The 23,295-nt window shown below is 47.7% G+C and overlaps 1 protein-coding gene across 2 annotated transcripts in view; it reads right to left on the reverse strand.

The window, feature by feature from the left end:
* Positions 1-989: 989 nt before the first annotated feature.
* Positions 990-23,295, reverse strand: part of KDM2A (lysine demethylase 2A) — an 89,645-nt gene continuing 67,339 nt past the window's right edge. For both annotated transcript variants that reach the window (XM_046642729.1, XM_046642730.1), the window contains 9 exons: positions 14,735-14,818; positions 12,980-13,249; positions 12,313-12,444; positions 10,525-10,614; positions 7,818-8,530; positions 5,743-5,906; positions 5,005-5,163; positions 4,213-4,428; positions 990-3,765 (listed from right to left, as the gene is read on the reverse strand). In XM_046642729.1, the coding sequence (XP_046498685.1) occupies positions 3,584-3,765; positions 4,213-4,428; positions 5,005-5,163; positions 5,743-5,906; positions 7,818-8,530; positions 10,525-10,614; positions 12,313-12,444; positions 12,980-13,249; positions 14,735-14,818 (2,010 nt within the window). In that variant the 3' untranslated portion in view covers positions 990-3,583. The remainder of the gene's footprint in view (positions 3,766-4,212; positions 4,429-5,004; positions 5,164-5,742; positions 5,907-7,817; positions 8,531-10,524; positions 10,615-12,312; positions 12,445-12,979; positions 13,250-14,734; positions 14,819-23,295) is intronic.

Below are 23,295 nucleotides of genomic sequence, written 5' to 3' on the forward strand. Positions count from 1 at the left end.
GGGGGGGGGTGAGGGAGCGGTCTGCTGGCAGCACCCAGCACGCTTGCCCACAAGCTGGAAGCTCCTCCTCAACAAGCTGAAAGGCAAGTGACTGAGAAGCGGTGGGATGCTGTGGGACACGCTGACTGAAGCCTGCCGAGTCCAGGCCCTGCTCAGGGAACTGGAGCGGCACTGTCCTCGAGGGGCCTGTTCTGCAGCTTTAGGGGATGGGGGTTGGCCTTGGCTTCCGGCTCTGCTGGGACGGCAAGATCAGAAATCCCCAGGCCCGGTCTTAGGAGAGCACGGCAGGGGTCCTTACCCCTTCAAACACTGCCTTTGGGGAGGCGGGCAGGGGATCAGGTAACCTCCTATTTAAATGTTCACATCTATTAAAAAGTTCACCCTGAAGGAGTAAAATGTCGTGGTGTTTCTAGAAGCAAGTGCTGCTTTTTGAAATTAAAAAAAAAGGAGGAAAGAAAAGTAGTAAATGTGTATAGCAGGCAACCTCTGGCCTTGGCCTCCGGCACAAGAGCCCACATGACCTTCTGACTCATCCTGTCTCTCACGCGCGCGCACACACACCAAGGCAGAAAAGGTTTTGGTTTTTGGTTTCTGTTTTTAAAGCCTTTTTATTAAAAAAAAAAAGAAAAGAAAAGAAAAGAAAAAAACCAAAATATTTCCCATTGGAGGCTATTTCTTTTTTTGTCTTTTAAAAATTTTATTACACAAATATCTCCCATTCCCATGTGTCAGAGGAAAAGATGTCCTTGCTCTTCCTAAAACCAATAGTGGAGAACGTTTTGAAAACAAAAGTCCAGCTAGCTTCCTTCCTTCCCTGGCCCAGAATCATCCCAGCGTGTCAAGTGAGATAGCATGACTTGTCCCCTTAATGCTTACATTTAATTTAAATTCTTTAGCACAACATTGGAGATTGACTCTAAATCAGCAACAAAAAATATATATTTACAATATTTCTCCGAAAAACAAAAAACACAACCAAACCCTTTAAACATAGTGACTTTAGGAGTTTTATTTATGGAGCAGTTATTTTTTTAATCACCAAGTGATTTTATATTATATATATATAAATTTTCTTCCTTTCCTTTGTGGTTTTTCGCCCCGGTGCTTGGAAAGATGGAGGCAGGGTGTCTGGTCCTGGGGTCTGAGGAGGGCAGCTCTCCTGGCAAGGCCATATCTAAGAGCAGATGGCAGGAAATGCGATGGAACTCCCGGGTTCCTCTGTCTCCAGACTTTCCTTTCCTCCACATGGACCAACCCTCACCTCTAAAAACCATTTTCCCCCTCACAGTCCCAGAGAAAAGGAAAACCCAGCAAGGGCATAGGTCCATCTGCCGCCACTCCTGGGCTCCCTTTTCTGCTGACCAATTTACGTGCGCGGTAAAAATGCTTGTTTTTCCAAACCCAAAACAAACAAAAACCAAAACCCAAAACAAACCATCAGCTTGGAAATTTCTGTTGATGAAATGTCCCAAAGTCAGAGGCACTCTCCCGGCACAATCCCTGCTCTGAAGGGGTCTCTCCACCTCCCCTTTTATAAAAAGACAACAAAACAAAACAAAGTAATCTTTTCAGTATTTTCCACAGGAGCAACCAAAAAAAGGCAGGAAGCTTCCAATTATAGGTCATTAACAATAATATTAATAAGGTTTTTGCTCAATACCCAGGGTTCTTTACAGAGAAGTCCCCCTAACTGAGGCACTCTGGAATAAGTCACTGGCATTTCCTCAAAGTTTCGGCCCCAGGTCGCTGGGGCCTGGAGACCAATGAAAGGGGCAGAGGGTCACGGGAGCAGACTGCTGCTTTTAAGGCGCAGCCAAGAAAATCAGCAGATTGGAAGAAACAGACACAATGCCACCCGTTCCCAGGACCCAGTTTTCTCTTAGGAAGCCAGTCAATGCCAGGGTCAAAGCTGGGCTAGGTGGCAAAGAGGGGGCCCCTCTGCCTCTATTGCTTTCGAAGTGGCAAAGGTGCAGCTGGCGTCTCTCCTCGGTGGCTCACTCTCAGACCCCTGGTGCCTGGGCTCCTTCCCCTCCCCCGTAGGGCTTCCAGAGGAGGAGAGCCTGACTGGGCTGCCGGACCGGGGCCAGGAAGGGATGGGGCTGGAGGACGAGAAGGCGGGGCAACGTTGTGCTATCGCTATCCTTACTGATGGGGAGCAGAGTGCAAATCCGCGTCTATCGTTTATAAGCTCTTGCCACAGGCTGCTGCTATTGAGCATCTCCTCACACACTTAAATATTGACCCAAAAGAAATTCGACCTTTCTTTCTTTCCTTATTTTTTTTTTAAAGTGCAAAAAGCTCTCTGCTGCCCTAGAGAGAGGATCTTTGGACAGGCCGTTCAATGCAAAGTAAAAGGGGGCAGCTGATGGGCTTGACACAGGGCGGTGGAGTAGGAGACACCATGCTCCCCTCCCTCCCTCCCTCCACACACACGCGTAATACACTCAGCCACACACACAGAGGCACATGCACACCCCCTTCCACGGCTGCAGGCAGAGGGCAGGTGACTGGCTTCTAAGCAGGACCCACCCCTCCCCCCCCAAAAGGTGCCAGATGAGTGAGCGCTGGGGCTAAACACAGGCCTGGGCTCTGGGGGCTATACTACACGGGAGGCCCAGAGCCTGCCGGGAGGCAGGTGGGGACGTGGCCCGGCTCTCTGCTCCCCCCAGCTGGAGGAGATAGGCTGCTCCCTCTGAGAACACACATCCTGGGAAAGCCCTATTCAGGCAGGAATAGGAACATGTGGAAAAAGGGCAGTGGGAGGGCGAAAAGGGAGGGGAACAAGGAGATGGTGCCTGTCTCAGAATCTGTCTAGAAAGCAATAAAATGGGGGTGTCTCTGGGGTAGACAGTTCCAGCTCCTCTGAAGAGCCTCAACCCCAATAAGTGCAACAAGGACCTCATGGTGGGCAAGTCTAGGGTGGGGTAACCTCATTATGTGAACTACCACGAGCATTGGACAGGATCAAGCTAAAGGGAGGGGAGAGGAGGGAGAGCAGACACAGACGAGGTTTTAGACACCTCAACAGCACCAGTGTGATCTGCATGGGTCTGGCATTCCTGGGGCTGCTGGCCCCTCCTGCATAAGCCGGGAGAGTGTGAAGGAGGAGAGACACGCACTGGACACCACAAGGAGAACCCGGCCACGGAGACAGGGCTGCTTTCTTCCCTGGGAGTTTCCTCAGAACCAGGCACTGCTGGGGACCATGGATGGGGAGGAGGGCCCCAGGGCCCAGCGCAGATGACAGTTGCACAGACACCTCAAACTGAGAGCCTGACCTCCTGGCAGGCGAGCGAGTGGGCGGGCGAGCAAGCGAGCAGGCACCTTGACAGCACACAGCCTGTGCTTTCCCCTCGGATCAATTTGCTACTCCCTTCTCCTTAGGAGGGAGAGGAGCAGGCAGGTAAGCCTGGTGTCCACCCCCCTCTCTGCCCTGCCTGTAGGGGAAGGGCTCAAGGGACAGGAGAGCAGAGAAGGAGTGTGACGCTGGCCTCAGAGCCCGTGCAGGTCCGGGGAGAGAGGCTCTCCCGGCTGGGGAGTCAAGGGAAGATCGGTTTCCTGTTCAGTCTGGGCTGGGTGTGTCTTAGCTGATCTTCTGTATCAGCTTCTCGTCAGACAGGCAGTAGAGACTGTTGATGGACAAGTCTGAGATGAAGTGCTCGCAGGCTTTTCGAGTGATCTGCTTACATCCTCGAAGGTCAATCAAGGTGACGTTGGCGATGCGCCGTAGGTAGATCAGGGTCTGGTCTGTCAATTTATTGCAACCTGTGGGGAAAGTGACAAGGAGGACAATGCTATGTATGCATAGCCATAGGAGCCTACTACTGCTGCTCAATTCTCCAGCTTTCCCTTAAAATGCTAAACAAAAGCCCTCTTTGTTCCATGACTACCTGCCTTAGAGACCACAAGTGCCACTGGCACTGTGGTCTCTGAAGGTCCCCTGCCGCCTCAGTCCCTGCACTGCAAGGCTGACAAAACTGCAGCTGGCTGGGGGCTGTGCTCCTGGCACCTGACAACTACTCGAGGCCTCAGTCCCCCATCAGTTAAGAAAGGCTAGAAATCCATGTCCTTGTCCAGATGTGAGGAAACAAATGAACACGGTTTAGTCAACAGACCCAAGTTCTTTCTGTTCTACTGGTCAAGCTCCAGAAAGGGTTGGGACCGCCAGGAGGCGTGGGGCACTGTCTGTCATGTAGCGTCACAGCAGCATACCTGCCATGTTGAGCTCTGTGAGGGAGTAACGAGTGGAAGACCCGACAGCGGTGAGTAGATTGGAGGACTGATCTGTCAGGTGGCTGCAGTGACTGAGGTCGAGTCGAGATAGGAGGGGCATGTGGCGAATGATGAGGCGAAGCGTGGCATCTGTGATGTCAAGGCCTGCTAGCCGGAAGTCGGTCATATTCCGGAGCTTGCTGCGATTGTCCTGACCTGCATAGGTAGGAAAAGAGCCTAGATCAAAACTCTGAACTCCAGCCCAGCTCTGAAGCTGTAGGCAGCTTTAGCTACTTGCTGGCCAGGCCCCCTTGCAGGGCTTAAGCAGAATTGCCCACAGCAGAGAGTGAACAGTATATGGGGGCAGTTTCTGGGAAACCAGACACATTTTCTTTCTTCCCAGCTGCTAGATTATGCCTCACTTACACAGCAAAAGGGTATGTGTGGAATGCTCCTACCCTTCCCACACTCCCACACTTTTCTAGACCATATCATGCAAGCAGCTTTTAATGTTCCACCTCCACCATGAAGCCTTCCCAGACTTCCTCAGGCTCATACTCTCTAGGCCCCAAACTCCAGTGACCCACAAAATGGACTTACTCCTTTGTTTGTAGGTAATCTGGCTGTAAATAGTTAACCTGCACTTGTACATAGTCCATCACTGTTCTCAATTTGCACTCTTCTGTTCTTCCATAGCATCATTCTGGGACTACCTTAGCTTCTGAGGACAAAGTCTGTTGAAAGATAAAGCTACCCCAAGACAAGCACAGAGAAGTCAGGCCCAGAGCATACCTGGTTTATCAGCCGGTGGAGTCAGCAAGTCCCGAATTTGAGGGTCTTTGATTCCTACTGCCCACCGAAGATCAAGAGTCCTGAGAAGGGGGCAGCTGGAGGTGCTGAGGGCAGAGACTGCAGACCAGGAACAGCCCGCCAGGAGGAGGTCTTTCAGTCCTGCAATGGAAGGAAACGGAGATAGGCAATAATACACTCTGTCAGCACACCCAAAGCCTCAACTGCCAGCTGATCTGACCAAGGGAAATGGATTCCCAGTCTAACGGGGACAGGGACTATGTACTAACCTTATGCTAGTAATTCAGCTCAAAGATTCCTATGGTGTCCTCTATCACATCTTCTAGCTTTAGTGGCAAAACTGATTGCTTAGTTCCTACCAGAGCAATCTAAGTGTGACTGACTCCCTGTCTTTCCACGACCTCAAAATGCCGAAGGGAGCAAGGGGCTAACCAAGGCAACAACTTACTCAAATTCCCTCTTCCCTGGCTATGCGGAGAACGCAGGGCTGTCACTAGCACCTCATCCCATTCTCTTCGTTGTCTAGTGCAGTGACTGGCCTGCCAGTTGAGTGGCGCCCTGGGGACTGGCAGTGAAGGTGGCCCCAGGTGAATCTCTTGCTAAGCAGAAGGGCAACAATGGCACGGACTGCTGCCCTGAAGCACTTTTGAGCAGCACTGCCCACACCCAGCTTCCCACCCGCTCCTGCGTCCCTGCAAGGACAGCCGCATGGCTGCTCACCTGGCAGCCTATTGACGAGCCACGTCAGTTGTTTTTTGGAGATGTTGGTCCAACTGAGGTCGAGGCTAACTGGCTGCCTCTTGATGATGCCACTTAGAGCCTGGGGTACAATAGCCTTACACCTACTCAAGTCAATTTTTGTCCAGAGTCTTTTGTCGCAGCACCTGTGACAGAAGGAAAGAGAACTAGCTGTCAATAACCTGATCTCCTTGTCGGAGGAGCTCCCATCACAGGCTGCTGGAGGCTTCTGGGAAAAGCAGAGCGCCTGGAGGGTCACCCTGCCTAGGTTCTTCAACAGGCACACAAAGACTGCGCCTGTCATTGTTTTGCCTCACAGAAGAGGGGTTGTCCTTTACAGCAACCCTATAGGTTAAGTAGTGGATAACTTGACCAGTTCACCCTGATTTACTCTGGGTGGGCTGAGAACATAGCACGGTTATTAGGGACACACAGCAAACTATACTCTAACCCCTCATTTGCATTAAATGGTATGGCTCCCACCAAAGTGTATATAAGGGAGCATTAAAAAATTTGACTTCTGCCTGCTTGAAGCTACTAGGCTTGCCTCCATTCTCTCCCTTGCCAGTCACTCCCAGTTGCCTGAGAAGCAGGGTGCTATTGGCACTTGCACAGTTCATCCTGCTTTAAGCTCTAGAAAGAGCCCATTACTGCATCAGGCCAAAAGAGGCTCTTTATTATCAGGCCTGGAGAGTCTTCTCCCACCCTTGGGTTTCTGCCTCAGTGCTCTCTCTACATTTTCTAGCCAGACCACAGCAGGACTGAATGGAAGAAGCCTGCCTTTCCACTGCAATCTGCAAGTCCATAGGCCACAAACAGCACTGCAACATACAGGCTGCTGTTTAATATTTTACAGCCCCCACCTCCCAGCCCAGCCCAGAGTCTGGCTGGCAGGGGAAGGGGAGACGGCACACAATGGGAGTCTTATGTGGCTGAGCCCGGAAACCGAGGGATAGAGCCAGGCAGGCCCACTAGCCCTACGAAGAGAAATATTAGGAGAATTTGGGTAGATCACATGTCAATTCAGATTTGGGAAATAAACTTGTGTTTGTGAAGAATGGGGTCTTTATTTCAAGACTGAAAAAATGTCACCAATGGCAAATGAAACTTCTATGGCAGAAACAAGCCACTTACAATAGGGCAGTGGATCTCAAACTTAAACACATGTCAGAATCCCCTGGAAGAGAATCTGTTAAACACATTGCCTGGTCTACCCCTAGAGGTTCTGATTCAGGAGTTCTGAAATGGACCCTGAGAGCCCAGATTTCTAAAAAGGTGCCAGGTGATGCCACTGGTCTGGGCATTACACTGTAAGAACTACTGTAACAGGGTTTGACCCATATGGAAAGGATATGTCCCATGGTCCAGGAGCTTAGGAAAAAGCAATGCCCCGTGGAAATCTTTGCTCATCACCTTTAGCGATTCTTTCCCCTAAGTGTCTTAATGTTGAACTTGAGAGGAAATGGTAGGTCTCGTTAAGAAGGAAAATTAAGTCTCAGGAGGCTTCAGAACTAGACTCTGCTCGCTGGAGGAAGGAATTCTGGTCCTGATTTAGTGGATGAGAATTAACTGTGGGAAATTATGAGCACCTTCAATTTTTTTGAAAAGACATGTCCATCTCTCTCATTAGATGGAGAGGTAATTGAGGCCGCAGCTTAACTGTAGTCATCTGTGTCACTAGCACCAGAAGAGTGACTGGCACATCACAGGCTCTCAACAAATTGAGTTCAGCTGACGTGGGGAGAAAACTCATGACTCTGAAGTTTTAGCACAAACTGTACAAATCCATCCTCCAAATCAGTTTGCTATACCCAGTAAAGAGAGCTGGGAAAGTATGGAGCAGGGAGAGGAGATAAAGGGCCAAATCTCCCTGATAACACGTGCAGGCACAACTGGCCACACCTTTAATAGGACCCACTGTCTGGGGAACAGACTGGGTTGATTCAAGCCTTCAGAACCTGACAAGCCTCCAGATGCCAAGACGCATGCTGTTCTCATATGGAAAACCTGCCACCTACTCCCGTACCCCTATTCCTGATCCCTGTATCCCTGCTCACCATTTATACCACGTCTTGCACACTCGCATACATTCACAAAGTTCTCTGCGGCTGAGGTAGCGGAAGACAGACATCCAGACCTCCCGCTGCATCCAGCTTTCGTCTCCATCCTGAGCCCAACTGCCCCGGCCATTCAGCCTGGCTGCACCCCCCTCCTCTGCACTGTCATCTTCCTCCTCCTCCTCCTCCTCTTCCTCCTCCTCTCCCCCCAGCCCCTCCTCATCCCCACGCTGGGGGGTTCGGGCTGGGCAGTGCTGCACTAGCACACGGGGGGAATGGCGAAGGTTGGCAGAGGAGGCCGTGATGGCCTGCAGCTTGGGCACAATGGATGTCCCGTGGAGCTCTTTGGTGGGCCTCTGCAGCGTGACAGTGAGGTACGATCCCCGGATCTTGGCTTTCTCAACTTCAGACAGCTCCTTTTTGCCGCTGGGATTGTTCTCCTTTTCCCGTACCATGGTGCGCTCTGTGGCCTGCAGCCGCAGCAACTGCCGCCGTTTGAAGCGCTCATCGCGGCTGGCACTGTGGTGGTCGCTGGGGCCAGCCCCAGGGGATGACCGAGTCACCATACCCCGGGGGGACACCGGGTCATGGATGAGCTGTAGCATGGAAGTGGGTGAGTGAGGCGGGGGCGTGAGGGGCTCGTCGCAGCTCCGCAGGGGCCGCAGGACTTTGGCTTGTACGGCTTCTTCATCACTCTCTTCCATCTTCCGCTTCTGCAAAACAGGCCCAAAGAGTCAGGTCAGTGCCTCCTTTCTTCAAAACCCTCTAAGTTTACAGTGTGAGCCTCACTGTTGCTCTCAGGGGACTAGAAGCAAGACAGACCACTGCTTTTCTATGGGGAAAGGGACACCTGCGTGCCACAGGGTGGTCATCTCCTCAGAGCCTATAATCTGGATTCTGCCAGGATCAGCAACTGAACTCATGTCTGTGCTACAGAAAACTGATTACAGAACAAAATCCTTAAAATAGGTCACTTGGGAAATCTACCTGTGACAAAAAGGCTTGTGTCCAAGTATAGAAGAGTGGGATCCAAATTTGGGCCACATGATTCCATTTGCCCACCTATTCAACTCACATCCCAATTTCGGGATTATAATTCCCTGGGTAAACACATCCTTTCAAGTGGCCACAACTCTACCCCTACACAATCTGACCATTTTAAGTTGTGTCTCTGATGAGCTCTTTCACCCAGGAGGTGCTTCAGGTGAAGAGGAGATGCTGGCGGTGGAAGAAAAGCAGCCAACATGCACTATTCGAGCTAGGATGCCGGATCTGACAGCAGTAAGCACCATGACTTTTGGCTCCGCCAGTGCCTGAGCCTGACTCTCGCAGGCTGCTGCTTCCACTCAGCACCCCGCCCCATCCCTGGAGACCGAGCCCATGTGAGAGAGAAGGCAGAGAGGGAGAACCTCTGTGAGGAACTGCACGGTTCCCAGAGGAGTCTGCTCAGGATGAAAATGAGGAGTTCAGCTTTGGTGACGCCAACAATGCACAAATGACCACAACCTCATCCTATGCCCCTTCTGCTCTCCAGTGGCCTGTTCCTTCCTGGAGCCCACCCTGGCTATGTTGTGATGAAGCCTAATCAACAGGTTCCACTAGGTACCACAGCAGTAGTTCCGATTTTTCTTACAGAGACATTTTATGTCCCTATGCTCCCTTTTGTCCTTACAGTCTTAGATCACTATGGTTGGAAGAGAATGACCACCTTTTGGGTGCTGGCTTTTACAATGCATTAGATAGTAATACTAAAATACAGCATCTGCCAAACCATCTGCTACAGCAGGGAAGCAAGCGCCCACCAGCACCACCACCACTGAAGACACATACAAAAGCTGCTAGTGTAAGAACCTGCTGCTGGTGCAAGAACGTGGGATACAGAGAACTTCAGCACCCATCAACTATAGAAATCCTTGCCCTCAAAGATATTTAGACTGAAAATTCAACTAGCTCACTGCTCAAGTGGGAAGAAACAGAAAGAAGGCAAGGACACTTGTCCCCATTCCTGCACAGTGCACCTAGAGGAGACTACCCAGGCCTGGGTGACTGACACCAGGCCAGCTGCCTCCTCTGTATGTGTCCTTAGCAGGTCTTGTCTTGCCGGCCCAAGTAACCAGAGTCCTTTCGGCCCTCTGACATTACTGGTGACCACTGGGCCAGCAACTGCAGCTGCTCAGGACCAACGTCATGGCACCGGTCCCCTCTAGGGAAGGGGCTGCCTCTGTGGGATACATTTGGGCACAGGGGCAGGGCTTTCTTTGAGGCCACAAAGGTGAAGGTGACAAAAATGTGAACCTGCTTAACTAGAAACTCCAGCACACCACTGTATTTACCAGCTGCCTCAGGTCACTGCCTGCCCTCGAGTTTCATTCCTCAGGAGCAGCCCTGCTCACCTCGTCTCCCTCTTTAAACAGCCCAGCTGGGGTTCCTCTTTCTCTAGGGCCCCAGAGAGTAAAAGGACCTCAGGAATCTGCAGACCCCAAGTGGAACAATACATTCAATAATATACAAAAAACAAACATTAAAAACTCAAACAAAAGAAAACAATTAACCAAAGGAAAAAAAAAGATATCAAACAAAACAAAAAATAGCCTCCCTGGACAGAAAAACTGTGTGAACAAAGTTGCAAAGGCAAAGGTTAGCCATCTCCTAAGCTTTAGGCTTCCTTTCTTCCCATAGTGCACAAATCTGGATAAAGTTCCCTTACCTGGGCTTTTTCTGAGTTGTCCTCCTGGTAGCACTTTGGACACTCCCAGCAATTTGGCAATTCCTCATTAAGCAACCCCTCTCCATCCATCTATAGGCAGGTAGGGTTAAAACAGATGTTAAAAAAGATGTTAAAAATCTGTCTCATTAAAAAAAAGAAAAGAAAAGAAAATCCTGCCACTTAAGCCTCCTTTATCAAACAATAACACAGTCACATGTTTGGGAAGAACCTGGAAGAATTAGCCACTCCTAACCACATTGGTCCATAAAAACCAAGAGCCATTCGGCCCCACTCTCAGCCACTGGGGAACTGGCCAACCTCACTCTTGGTTACTTGATCAGTTAGGCTCCACGAGGAGATTCCCAAGAGTCTCGGTCAATGTGGGGTCTCTTCTCCTGACACATATATTCTCCTGAGGGTCTCGTGCCACTTTGCTAAAGGAACTGAACACACAGGAACAGTGCCAGGTCTGATCCTGACTGTGGGGCATAGTAGTTATGACTGCTTAGATTCAGAGACTAGAGGCCTGTACTCTGCAACACAGTGTTCCCAACCATAAAGTAGGGACGAATAACAATGCCCATCTTATAAGGTTGTGGTGAGGATTAAATGAATTATGTATGACATAAAGTGTTTAGAAAAATGCCTGGCATATAGTAAACACTTTGTATTAACCGTTACCATCATTGTGGAGATAATACCCTATTTTATTGATTCCAAGATGCACATTTTTCACATTTGAATCTTTCTGAAATTGGGCTGCTTCTCACAACTAACAGTGTCTTATAATCACTGTCAGCCAGATGGCAGTCATGACACAGTTGACACCTTTGGGAGGACCGAGAAAGTACCACCACGAATGCCCTTCAGGTTTAAAGAAATATGCAGAAATGGGGTAGAGCCAACTTCACAGGGTCGTCTTAAAGATTAAGCAAGAGAATGCAGGTACAGCAGTGGCTCTCCCCTCCGGATGCACACTGGGGTCACCTGAGGAGCTTTTGAAGACATCCAGGCCCAGGGTCCGTTCTAGAAGAACTGACTCAACCTCTAAGGCTGCAGTCTGAACTTCATTGTTACTTTTTTTTTTTTAAAGATTTTATTTTTTTCCTTTTTCTCCCCAAAGCGCCCCGGTACATAGTTGTATATTCTTCGTTGTGGGTCCTTCTAGCTGTGGCATGTGGGACGCTGCCTCAGCGTGGTTTGATGAGCAGTGCCATGTCCACCCCCAGGATTCGAACCAACGAAACACTGGGCCGCCTGCAGCGGAGCGCGCGAACTTAACCACTTGGCCACGGGGCCAGCCCCTGTTACTTTTTTTTAAAGCTCCTCAGGTGGGCAATGAGCCTGATACAGACTGAGCACTCACTAGATGTTAGCTAATATTATTAGTCACTATTTTTTAGGAACTAACATTCAGAGATACAATGAAGTATGTAGCAGAGATACTTAAAGGCATGAGGCATTCCAAAACAGATTAGGCAGTTCCATGTTGGCCTGGGGACTCCAAACACACCCTCCAGAAGCGAGACTGTAAGCTCCACGCGGGCAGGAACCAGGACGATTTTGTGCACTGGTCTATCCTCAGGGTCTAGGCACAGTGCCTGACACACAGGATGGACACTTGAATCAAGGGCAGATGTTAGGCCACTACATGACCCACAGCAGATGGCCCACAGTAGGGATGCTGGCAGCCTCTTGTGACAGATGTCCCACTCTCCTCTGCTCCACTCAGTACCTTTAGACATTCTATCAACTGAGACCTCAGGGACCTCTTAGGCCTCTCCTTACCTGGAGGCAGCCAGGATGAACAATCTCATTGCAAATACAGCATTCCATGAGTTTCTTCTCAAAGTCCTGTGTCTCCTCATTTTGGTCTACCTCTCCACAGAGGGAACACGTGACTGAGTGAGGCAGTCTGGGCTACAAGAGGACAAAGACAGAAACCAAGAGAAGAACAGACTTAGATCTTTATCATTTCAGCTTCCCTTTAACTGAAGACAGGCGTTTTGGTTCCTGTAATTCTTCAGTAAATACTTAGGGAGCATGGAGACTGGGTGGAGAGAAGAGAGGTTTTGGCTGGAAAAATGGCTGAGGAAGAAGACGGGGAGAATCAACTAGCTGGGAACTAGAGACCAAGAGAGATCAGTTTATTTTCAGTTGGCCTGTCCTTGGCCCCACAGGTTCTTCCTTTCTAATCCAGTGAAAGAGGGGACAGACGGCAATAATTTGCTCTTTAAATGCTGGCCTCTCATTTGAAAACCGGATAAGGCCAAAAGATTAAATTAAGTCATTTTTAGTACTACATACCCAAAGGGACAAAATGAAGAAAGCCAAAAGGAGAGCATAACATTTTTCTTTCCACCTCTCAAGTCTCTATAACTCTATACTATCTGTATTTCAGTCCCTTTGGCACCACCACCCCTCCCCCAAATTCTTTACCCAGCAGATCACTCACTGCCAAGCACTGCCGGAGGACACAGGACTGCTTCATGCGACCAGGCCCCCCAAACTTCTTCATGTCCCTGCAGTAGTGGCAAACACCACACTCTCCTTGCACACAGGCTTTGCATTTTCGACATCGGACTCGTCTCCGCCTGGCTCCTGACACTATGGGGGAGGCAGCAGCTGGCCTCACAGGTGTTAACCGTGGAGCTGGTTTCATAGTGTGAGGCTTTGTGATGGGGATGGTAGGAACCCGCACCTTTGGCCGGGTGGGGAATTTAAGCTGGAAAGAAAAAGCAGTGAGGTCAAATATATCAGGTAGCTGTAAGGACTCGAGAGGGTACAAGATTACATGGCTTGGCAAGTTATGGCATTTGAGCAAATCTGCCCACTGCCTGTTTTTGTAAATAAAATTTTATTGGAACACAACCACACTCATTTGTTTATGTATTCCCCATGGCTGCTTTCATGTGCAATGTCAGAACTGAGAAGTTGCAACAGAGACTCTATGGCCCACAAAACCTTAAATACTTATTATCTTTATTTATCACCTACATATTACATTTACAGAAAAAGTGTGCCAAATCCCCAGGCTACTACTTTAGCCACATCCCTCTCATTCTGTTGAGCTGTAAGATTCGCCCCTTCCTAAAGCTTTCTATGTACCAAAGTCACTCCAGGGGCCCTCCAGTATTTCCTTACCCTGAATATCACAACTTATAATATAATCCTATAGAAGACAGTAAACTGTTTGAGGGTGAGACAAGTCTTGTTTATTTATTACTCTGAAACAAAGCATACAACCTGCTACCGAGCAGACACTACAACAATACTGAAGTGTGGGATAAATCTGTCGGGTCTACAATTTTAATTTCAGCACTCACGTTTACCCTGCTAGTGATCTTTTTAAGAACAAGGACTATGTCTTCTACTCCTTTAATTTCCCACTGTGCCTTAAACACTTTTCTGACACAAAACACTCAACGACCAGAAATGACGAAACTGTCTTGAGGCAGTCCCACGTGGCCAAGCAGAGGCCAAGTGGGACTCCTCCACCTAGGAAGGAGGAGGTGGTTCTTTAAAGACATCTTTTGGCTATGCACCTTTATATTCTGCCTAAAAACTCCTGGAATGTGATGGCTCTGCAAGTTTCAGCTGGTGAACACCAAAGAAAGGCCTAATTTATTTGCTGGACTTATAGCTAAGACGAGAATGCTATCACTTATTTTATTTAATAAATAACCTTGATGAAGGACAATATGGGAAAAAATTATACAGGATCTAATTAAAGAGGCATGAAAATTCATAACTGACAATTTACCAGCTAACGGGTAACTCCTTTCTTCTCTCTTCAATTCGAAACTGAAGAGTCTAAATTAAGGGGAATCTTGAGAGTGTGGTCTCACTCTAACACAGAAACACACTGGCCTTTTAAATGTATACGTAATTATTTTTAACTAGTTTTAAATCATATCTGTGAAAATAACTGAGTCACTGGTCCAGGACAGGAACTGACCCATGAACAAACGTGCACCTTGGCATCCCAACCTGGAAGCAGGGCTCCTAGTTTGATAGTACTGTTAAGAGAGTCACCTCCAAAGACAGCCAGTTACCCTAACCTGAGAGTCAAAACAGAACTGAGTAATGATTTTCTGTCAGTTTATACTAATGCGCCAAAAGCTGTCTGCCTCTGGTTCTTCTTTTAACAGTAATGGTCAGCCAGCAAAATGCTTCAGCAGCTTGAAGATCAAGAAGAATAGCTTCTTACCTTATCCCTTTTTGGCCACTGTACTATAGGGACTCCAGTGAGGGCTAACTTGGGATCGCTGTTGGCAAGCTCCTCCAGCAAAATCTATGAGTAGGATAGGAGAGAAGACAGAAAAAAAGCAGGGCACAGTGAACAAAGAGCCAACCACTCCCAACAGCACCCAGACTTAGCCTCAGTCCCCACAAGCACAAGGGCAAGGGCAGGCCGGCAACTGCCTGTAGTTCCCCTTCATAGAGACTCACTGCAAGTCGAGGACATCGAAGACCAAAGAGGAAACTCAAACTAGTACGGCACTATCAAGACTTCAGATTCACCTTTGCTCCCAACCCTGCACTGTGTACTTACTGTACTGTTAACACTTACGCTGAAGCAACTTGCTCCCGTAGTGACAAGCATTACTTGTCACACAGTTCTATACACGACAGTAAACTTTCTATCGATCCTTTACTTTTCCATACCAGGTGAATATTATCGGGTAGTAAGTATTGCCTTCATTTTGCAGATGTCAGCAAGGTGGCAAAAAAGAAAGATCAGCTGATAACTGAATTAATAATATGAACAGAACAGTCATAATGTCTTGAATCAGCCCAGGGCTCCATTCTTCGAAGGCTGACTACAGAAATCTCAAGCTGAAATCTCTCTCTCTTACACACACACACACTCACACACTCGGTCAATTATTTGCCTTTATTCCTATAAATGGGGAGGAACAATCTTCGGGGCAATAGTTCTCCCGGCTTTAACCAATCTAGTCTGGACGACTTGAGGAACAACGCTACAGTAAGAAAGTGCCACTTCAGGGAACCACACTGGTTGAGTGTTATTTTGAAACAAATGTTTTATGTTTTAGACAGAAATTTTGAATCTCAAACCTGAAATCCCTCTTCCTCTGACCTCATGAGCCCTAAAGCAAAAGCAACAGGAAAAGAACAAATCCAGAGACAAGGGACACGATTCCTTTCCAGTTGCCTTTGGTGTGTACAGGGTACTAACTGTTTCAGCAAAAACTAAACTTTGATCCTGGACAGGTCAGCATGCCTGGGCCATTCTCACAACCCTGTGGGCTCTAGGTCTAGAGACCAGGACTTTCTGAGCAGGAAGCATTTCTCTACCAAGCACGTTCATCCTTTACCTAAGGATCAGGCTCCAAATCCCAGAGTTGGGACTCAGAAAAGACCCTTTAACTCATACCCACGAAACTCCTCCACAAAGATCCCTTTTGCCAAGTCTCCAGATGCCTCTCACCCTCCCCCAAAACTGATTTCATTTGCAGGCGTTTTATTTACTTCCAGTTGCTATGGCATCCTCTTCTGGAGCCTCCTGTTAGCACCACACTGTGTGGGGGTGAAGAGGCGGGGTGCGGTGCCACGTGGGACTAGGCTCTGGTACGGGCTCCTAATCTCCCTAGGGTGAAAAATTCAGGTCCATTCAAAATGTGTGCTAGGGAGTGCACAGCTCCCCTCCCCCACTTCGCATTGCCGAGGAGTAGGACTCTGCCCATTTCCTCTGCCTGAGAGCACTGAGCTGTCCACAAACAGGGACTTTCCACTTTCAGCAAAACAGACCACACAGAAAGATTGTTTAAGAGTAGCACAGGAGCCTAACAGGTCACCCGAAGCAGTCTAATTCTCCCTGCAAGATTTTGTGGGGGATAGGAAGGGGAGTGGAGAAACCGTGTCTGCATAGAGGCGGCGGGGGCAGTTCTTCACACACACAGACTCAGTTCCTGGGGTCTGTGTGGGTGTGGAGGGAAATGCAGATTTCCTTCCAAGCCTTATTTCACTGGGGCCATACAACCAAGCACGCCCTGCTTTCATCAAAAAAGGCAGACTCCAGCTGAGGCCCTTCAAGAAACCATATAAAGAAGCCACCACCCTTCACCAGAGGGGGTTTGGGACGGGGCGCAGGGAGCAGAGCGGAGAGCGGGGGTGGAGTGCGGAAAGGCTGACGCCTATCTAGGCTCCTGGCATTCGGGAGAACATTCAAACACAAGCCCACACCCGACACATCACAGGAAGGGGAAGAGAACAGCATCGTCTGGGAAGAGAAAGGGAAAGGATTCCCAAAAGCCAAGTGACCCAATTCAAAAGCACAGCCCACCAGGTGAGGTTGTGAACAAGTGCAGTGACGCTCACCCAACACGGAGTCACCTAAGCATTGTCCTGGGCTGGCCCCGGGCAGTTCTTCTGCCTCTTTGCCAAGACAAAGTCCCCACAGTTATGCTCACCCCACACCAGAAAGGGTTTGTGGCCGCCCGCCTGACCTTGTGTTTCTGGTCGCTCTGGAGCTGCCGAGGCTCTTGGCTGAAGTTTCCCCAGCGTCTTTGTTTTGTTTTCTGTATTGGAAGTTGTGCTGAAGGAGTTAGGTTTTCCGCCTCTAAGAAAATTCCGATTTACTTGAAAATTCTGGAATCTCCCAGAGTACATAAGGCAGGGCAGTCTGGCTACAACCCTTCAGGCAACCCAGAGGGAGCAGCATGCAGTGCGCTGAGCTCCTTCTCGAGCCCTTCAGCTCAGCCGCGGCTTCCTGTGCCTGCGAACAATGCTGCTGCGTCACCCACATGCAGCTCCCAGAAATGCTTTGCAACGGAAGATGGCAGGAGGGGGAGCTGAGCTCGAGTGAGCGAGTCAGGCAGAGGGCCCAGCCGTCCTGCTGCAGAGTCGGGAGGGGTGTGCTCGGCGCCGGTCTCTTCTCGGCGATTGGAGGAGGGCCCGCCCGGGGAGGGGAGCTGGGCCGCGCCCCGCCCTCTCCCTCCCACCGCCACTGCAACCGGAGAACCCGGGCCGGCCCCTGAGGGCTGCGCTGGCCGACTTCGGAAGGCGCCAGTGGGAGGGAAGGCTTTAACCCATTCCGCATCTGGTCCCGCATTTGTCCTTGTCTCAGTCCACACCCTTCCCCTCAGGGTCACCTCGTACTGTTGCACAGACTGCGCACACGCAGTTCTCTCCCCGGGCTCAGGCAAACATCGAGTGGCCCGAAGTTCAGCCTCTGGGATGCCAGGCACCGGAGCCGAGCTCCTCGGGAGTTACCTTCTCTCCCGGCACTCCGGCCTGCATCACCTGCCCTCACACTGCCGCGCTCCCAGCCTAGAATCCAGAACCGGCATACATGTTTCCAGAAAAACCTTCAGGAATGACACATTTCAACCAATACTGAGATATTCAATACAATATGTCTGTTTAATATCAACTACTTCTACAACAGATGCCTGCCTCTGGTTCTGACTGGGAGCTCCACCACCCTAACAGAAATGCCGAGACAGCTCTTCTAGCAGCTCCACTGTGACCAACCCGAACTAGCTGAGGCACGAACTCTGGGCAAGGTGCCTTACTCTCCTGCCTCAGGACCAGCCGCAGGGAGCCAGGGAAGGCACATCTGCCGGTCTCCTGGGACCAGAACTTATTATGCTGACTCTGCCCCTCAGACTACCCCAGCCTCAGGACACCAGCACTCCTGCACATTTCCTGTTCTAGCCTATTCCAGTCGTTTGTTTTGCCTGTCTCATTCTTGATATGCCCTACATGAAGCAGCCAGCCCTGCATCTTATCAGACACCTAGATGCCAGTTCTGACAGCCAGAGTGATGTGTGTCACCCACTCTCCATGCACCAATCCACGGCCAGGGTGAAGCTCAGACTGAACAAGCTCTCTCTCAGGCTACAGTGTACCGTAGTTTGAGTCCAGATTTACGTAATTTTTAGACTCTTACAAACGTAACTTGGCACTTTGGGCTATTACAGAAGCTGCTTTGAAATGAACATCTGAGGCCCCGAGGAACCTAGCTCTTACTACTGGAAGCATTCTTGTTTATTTCCAGGACAGGTGTTTCAGTGGGTTTCAGTCAGTAGCCTAACAGGCTTTCTGGGGGCCTGGGGCTTTGGCGCCAGGGACCGCATATTTTAATTTTTACAGTAGTTTACCAAGGAAAGGAGGGACTTCTGTGCTTTTAGCATGAGCTCTTCCTGGAAATGTTTTATGGTCATTCTAATCCTAAACCTTTCGTTTGCACTTTAAGAGTCGGAGTGCAATCAGCCTATCATGTTTGAAAAACTTTTCTTAACAGGGTGAGAAGCCTTCTTGGAAAATTCTTATTTTGGTCTTAGTGCTATCTAACCTAGAGGGATGATCCTAGAAGGATGATAGAGTATGAATACTACAAGAAACATATTGTTCCCAAAGAAAACACAAGTTCAAGTTGTAGCAAGTGCAAATTTTAGAGGCCACCAGGAAAGGGCAAAAACCAGATAGGGCGCTAGGAAACTCACTCCAAGTAAGTCTCCAAGTCACAATTAAACAAGGTCTAATTTTTTTCTTCTATTAATTTAGAATAAAAGACAGGCAACAAAGATCAGAATTAGTAAGAACATGACGTTCCATAATACAGAAATATAATGAAAACATTATAAAGAATTATATCTATTTTAACTTAACCTTATATGCCTCGTAGCCCAGTTAAATTATTTAAAACTTTCTACTCAGTAATATCATTCAGTAAGAATACGTGAATTATTACAAATATCTTGTCAGTAAAAACTGCAAATGAAGTTTTATTTATACAGGTTGCTTTTTTCCCCCAATCTGGTTTAATGGATTAAGATCTAATAATAGTGGGTCCACTACCAGTTCTCCTCTTCTTCAGTGTCAGAATCACCCCTAAAGTATCAGACGAAGATTTCTGATTAGTGTTTCTGTATTTATTTGAAACCGTAACTCTCTGCTTCAGTCCCTTCATACTCCTGTGATGGAGCCTAGTATAAATTTTTAGATCATAGTTAAAAACTAAAATGTTAGAATCTTACAGCAGAGCAGTGGTAACCTATTGCCCCACAAAAACAATTTTGAAATTTATAAATCAAGAGCTTTTACTATTTATATAGCGTTGTAGTAATCAATTTGTGTCATCTAACAGGAAAGTTTATTAATTGGTGAATTAAGAAGAATGGCACCACCTTCCCTCAGGACAGAATCTGCCACCTGCCCCTCAGTGTTGGCTCCGTGCCCTGTGCCCTGCACAGCACCTGTAACCTGGCGCACTTATTCTCTTAGCCCACTTACATGCCTGCTCCACCGCTGGACGAAAGCCCCTTGAGAGCTTGGTCCACGGCATGTTTGCATCTTCACCCCAACACTCAGCCTGGTTCCTGGCAGGCACTATGCACAGTGGTGGAATAAATGAATTTCACAGATTTGTAACATCTAATTTTTTTCTGTAATAATGGTACTGTTCATTAAGTACCTTACTAACATTTTCATTAATTTTCACAACAACCCCACTGAGGTAGATGTTATTTTACAGAGGAGAAAACAGGCTTTCAGAGATCTAGTATCTATCCCAAAGTCACATGCTTGCTAAGCTTATCGAATGTTTTAGAGATAACAGGAAAGTAGGAAAATATTCAACAATACTGAATTTGTTTCATTGAGAGTTGGGCAGCCAAATATATTGACATATTAAAAGCTTCTTTTTTATATCTATACATGTATTAAGAACTTCTTTATTACCAAAATAAACACTAACAAAACAGACTAAACAAACAGACTAAAGTCTGATTAAAAACTCAAGAGTCTTCTAGCAGACTCCCACCACCTTGCTGTGACCCCATCAGCAGCTGATGAGCCCTCTCCAGCCCCTCCTGCATGCACACAGACTCCCCTTCTCAAATTAATGGGACTGCACTATATATACTGCTCCAGGTCCTGCCTCTTTATTCAACATCAAGGACACAACTTCTCAATTTTAGAAATGTGAGAATATCTCACAGTAGGAAAGAATTCCATTCTACCTTTTAGTACACTTTTAGGAGTCAAGGTTACCCACAACTCTCCCAAATAGGACTTTATACATACTGATTACTTTCCCCTTAACTTTACCAATAATCAATACTTTTTTTTTTTTTTGAGGAAGATTAGCCCTGAGCTAACATCTGCTGCCAATCCTCCTTTTTGCTGAGGAAGACTGGCCCTGCACTAACATCCATACCCATCTTTCTCTACTTTATGTGTGGGACGCCTGCCACAGCATGGTTTGATGAGTGGTACATAAGTCCACGCCTGGGATCTGAACCTGCGAACCCCGGGCCGCAGAAGCAGAGTGTGCAAACTTAACCGCTAAGCTACTGGGCCAGACCCCAATAATAAATACTTTTTAATACCATATTTTTCATCTAATCTCCTTCCAACTCTATATTCTACGATTCTTTCTTCAACACTGTAGAACTTAAGATTTTAGAATCTTCAAAGCTCCTTTACCATATCACTAAAATTGACTTTTCTTCCAGAGAATATGTAATTACGGATATCTCATCTCACCACTTTCCCTCTCATCTCTTCTGCTAGTTATTTCTGAGCCATACAGGCTACGAGAAACAATTCCTCTCTCTGCAGGAAGGGTAAGCCCTGGGCTTGCTTCTGTCCTCTACTGCAGTGTGGCCTTCTGTGCTGCAAGCACCAAGTTCTCTAGCACTGCAGCCTCCAGCTGTGCAGTGAGTTGGCACCAACCCAATCCAATGCTTTTTCTCTTTTGGGTGATGTTCAGATTTTCAAAGTATTCAAGCTCTAAACTTACTATTATCTGAAGCTCAGATTAAACCTAGCTGCTCAAGTGCAGGAATAATTAGTTTATTTGATCTTAAGTCAAAGTATCTGCAGATCTGGGATCTAAATCTGTTGTCTTCTGATATCAGCTGCATTTTGACTGTGGTATTAGGTAAACAAGAGAAGGTGTGGACAAGCCCCTGCAGGGAGAATTCAAACATTGTCAGCCTACGCAGTCACCCTACTGGCCACTAGGTCCTCGCACTCTGGTCTCTATGCCAGTGATGGCAGCCATGTTTTCCATGATTCCGGGTAAACACAGGAAGCATCCTCTAGACACTTCATAATGCTGAGTCCTCTTTAGATGTCTCGTCTTAACTCATTCCCCTTCTTGCTGCTCTTGTTACTCTGCTTAATATTTGACCAAAATCTTTCTACACTTTCCCCTACCACTCTGCCTCTTCAATATTCTTTAGTACTTTAGTTAAGGGAGTTTGTGTATTTCTTTTTTTATTTTATTTTGGGGAAGATTAGCCCTGAGCTAACATCTGCCACCAATCCTCCTCTTTTTGCTGAGGAAGACTGGCCCTGAGTCAGCATCCGTGCCCATCTTCCTCTACTTTATATGTGGGATGCCTGCCACAGCATGGTTTGACAAGCAGTGCCACGTCCGCATCCAGGATCTGAACCGGTGAACCCTGGGCCGCCAAAGCAGAATGCATGAACTTAACTGCTGTGCCATCAGGCTGGGCCAGTTTGTGTATTTCTATCACGACACTTGACCTTGTACAACTGATTAGTGGAGTATTAAAGGCTTCCTATACAAGTGGATTCAATGGAGTCAAATCCTTTAGGACTGAAAAGATATTTTTCTTTTTCATGAATTAGAAATACAAATATCCAGGGAGCCGGCCCGGTGGCGCAGCAGTTAAGTGCGCACCTTCCATTTCCACGGCCCTGGGTTTGCTGGTTCAGATCCTGGGTGTTGACATGGCACCGCTTGGCAAGCCATGCTGTGGTAGCCGTCTCACATATAAAGTAGAGGAAGATGGGCACGGATGTTAGCTCAGGGCCAGTCTTCCTCAGCAAAAAGAGGAGGATTGGCAGCAGATGTTAGCTCAGGGCTAATCTTCCTCAAAAAAAAAAAAAGTTAAAAATAAACAAATGAAATTAATTTAAAAAAAAATAAAGAAATACAGATATCCAGGCCAAAATAATGTTAGTGAGATACAAACTTAGAAGTCTTTCTTCTTAGGGTTCCTAAAGGCAATTATACAAGTTAATAAGTCCCAAAAGTCACAATTTAATGTTTCTCACATGCATCCATGATGGAATAGCTACATAAAAAAAATCTTCTGTAGAAACAAAGAAAAATATTACACTCAAACTCTCAGGAAAATATAATTATATGTGTCTTATCACAGTGGAAAAGAAAAAATTTAAATGTCCTTTGCTCACTCAGGGGTGGGAAAGGAGTCCGGAATCTAGTTTGTGAGTCTGGAAACGTTTGGCTAAGCGTGTTTTGCTGCACATTAATCATTATAGAAAGAGGACCACACCTACCTGGAACTCTGTCATTTCCTCCCCTAAATACAAACCACAATGATACCACCTGCCTCTTCTAGAACAAACCTTATAAAACCAAACTATAAAATCAACTGTCCAGCTTCTGTCACTACTGGAGAGGATCAACCTCACCAGGTTATGACCTCTTTTCAGCCTCTTTAATTTTTCACCTTTTCACTGATGCATAAACAATAAGATATAATTAAAACATCAGTGGTAAAAAGAAAAAAACATTCATGTCCTATCCCAGACTTTGGAATTTTTTTTTTTTTAAGATTGACCCTGAGCTAACATCTGTTGTCAATCTTCCTCTTTTTTGTTCCCCCCTAAAGCCCCAGTACATAGCTGTATATCCTAGTTGTACATCCTTTTAGTTCTTCTATCTGGGACACCACCTTAGTATGGCTTGACAGGTGGTGCTAGGTCCCCACCCAGGATCTGAACCAGCAAACCCCGTGCCGC

This window comes from Equus quagga, chromosome 17, assembly GCF_021613505.1.
Source record: "Equus quagga isolate Etosha38 chromosome 17, UCLA_HA_Equagga_1.0, whole genome shotgun sequence".
Taxonomy (NCBI): domain Eukaryota; kingdom Metazoa; phylum Chordata; class Mammalia; order Perissodactyla; family Equidae; genus Equus; species Equus quagga.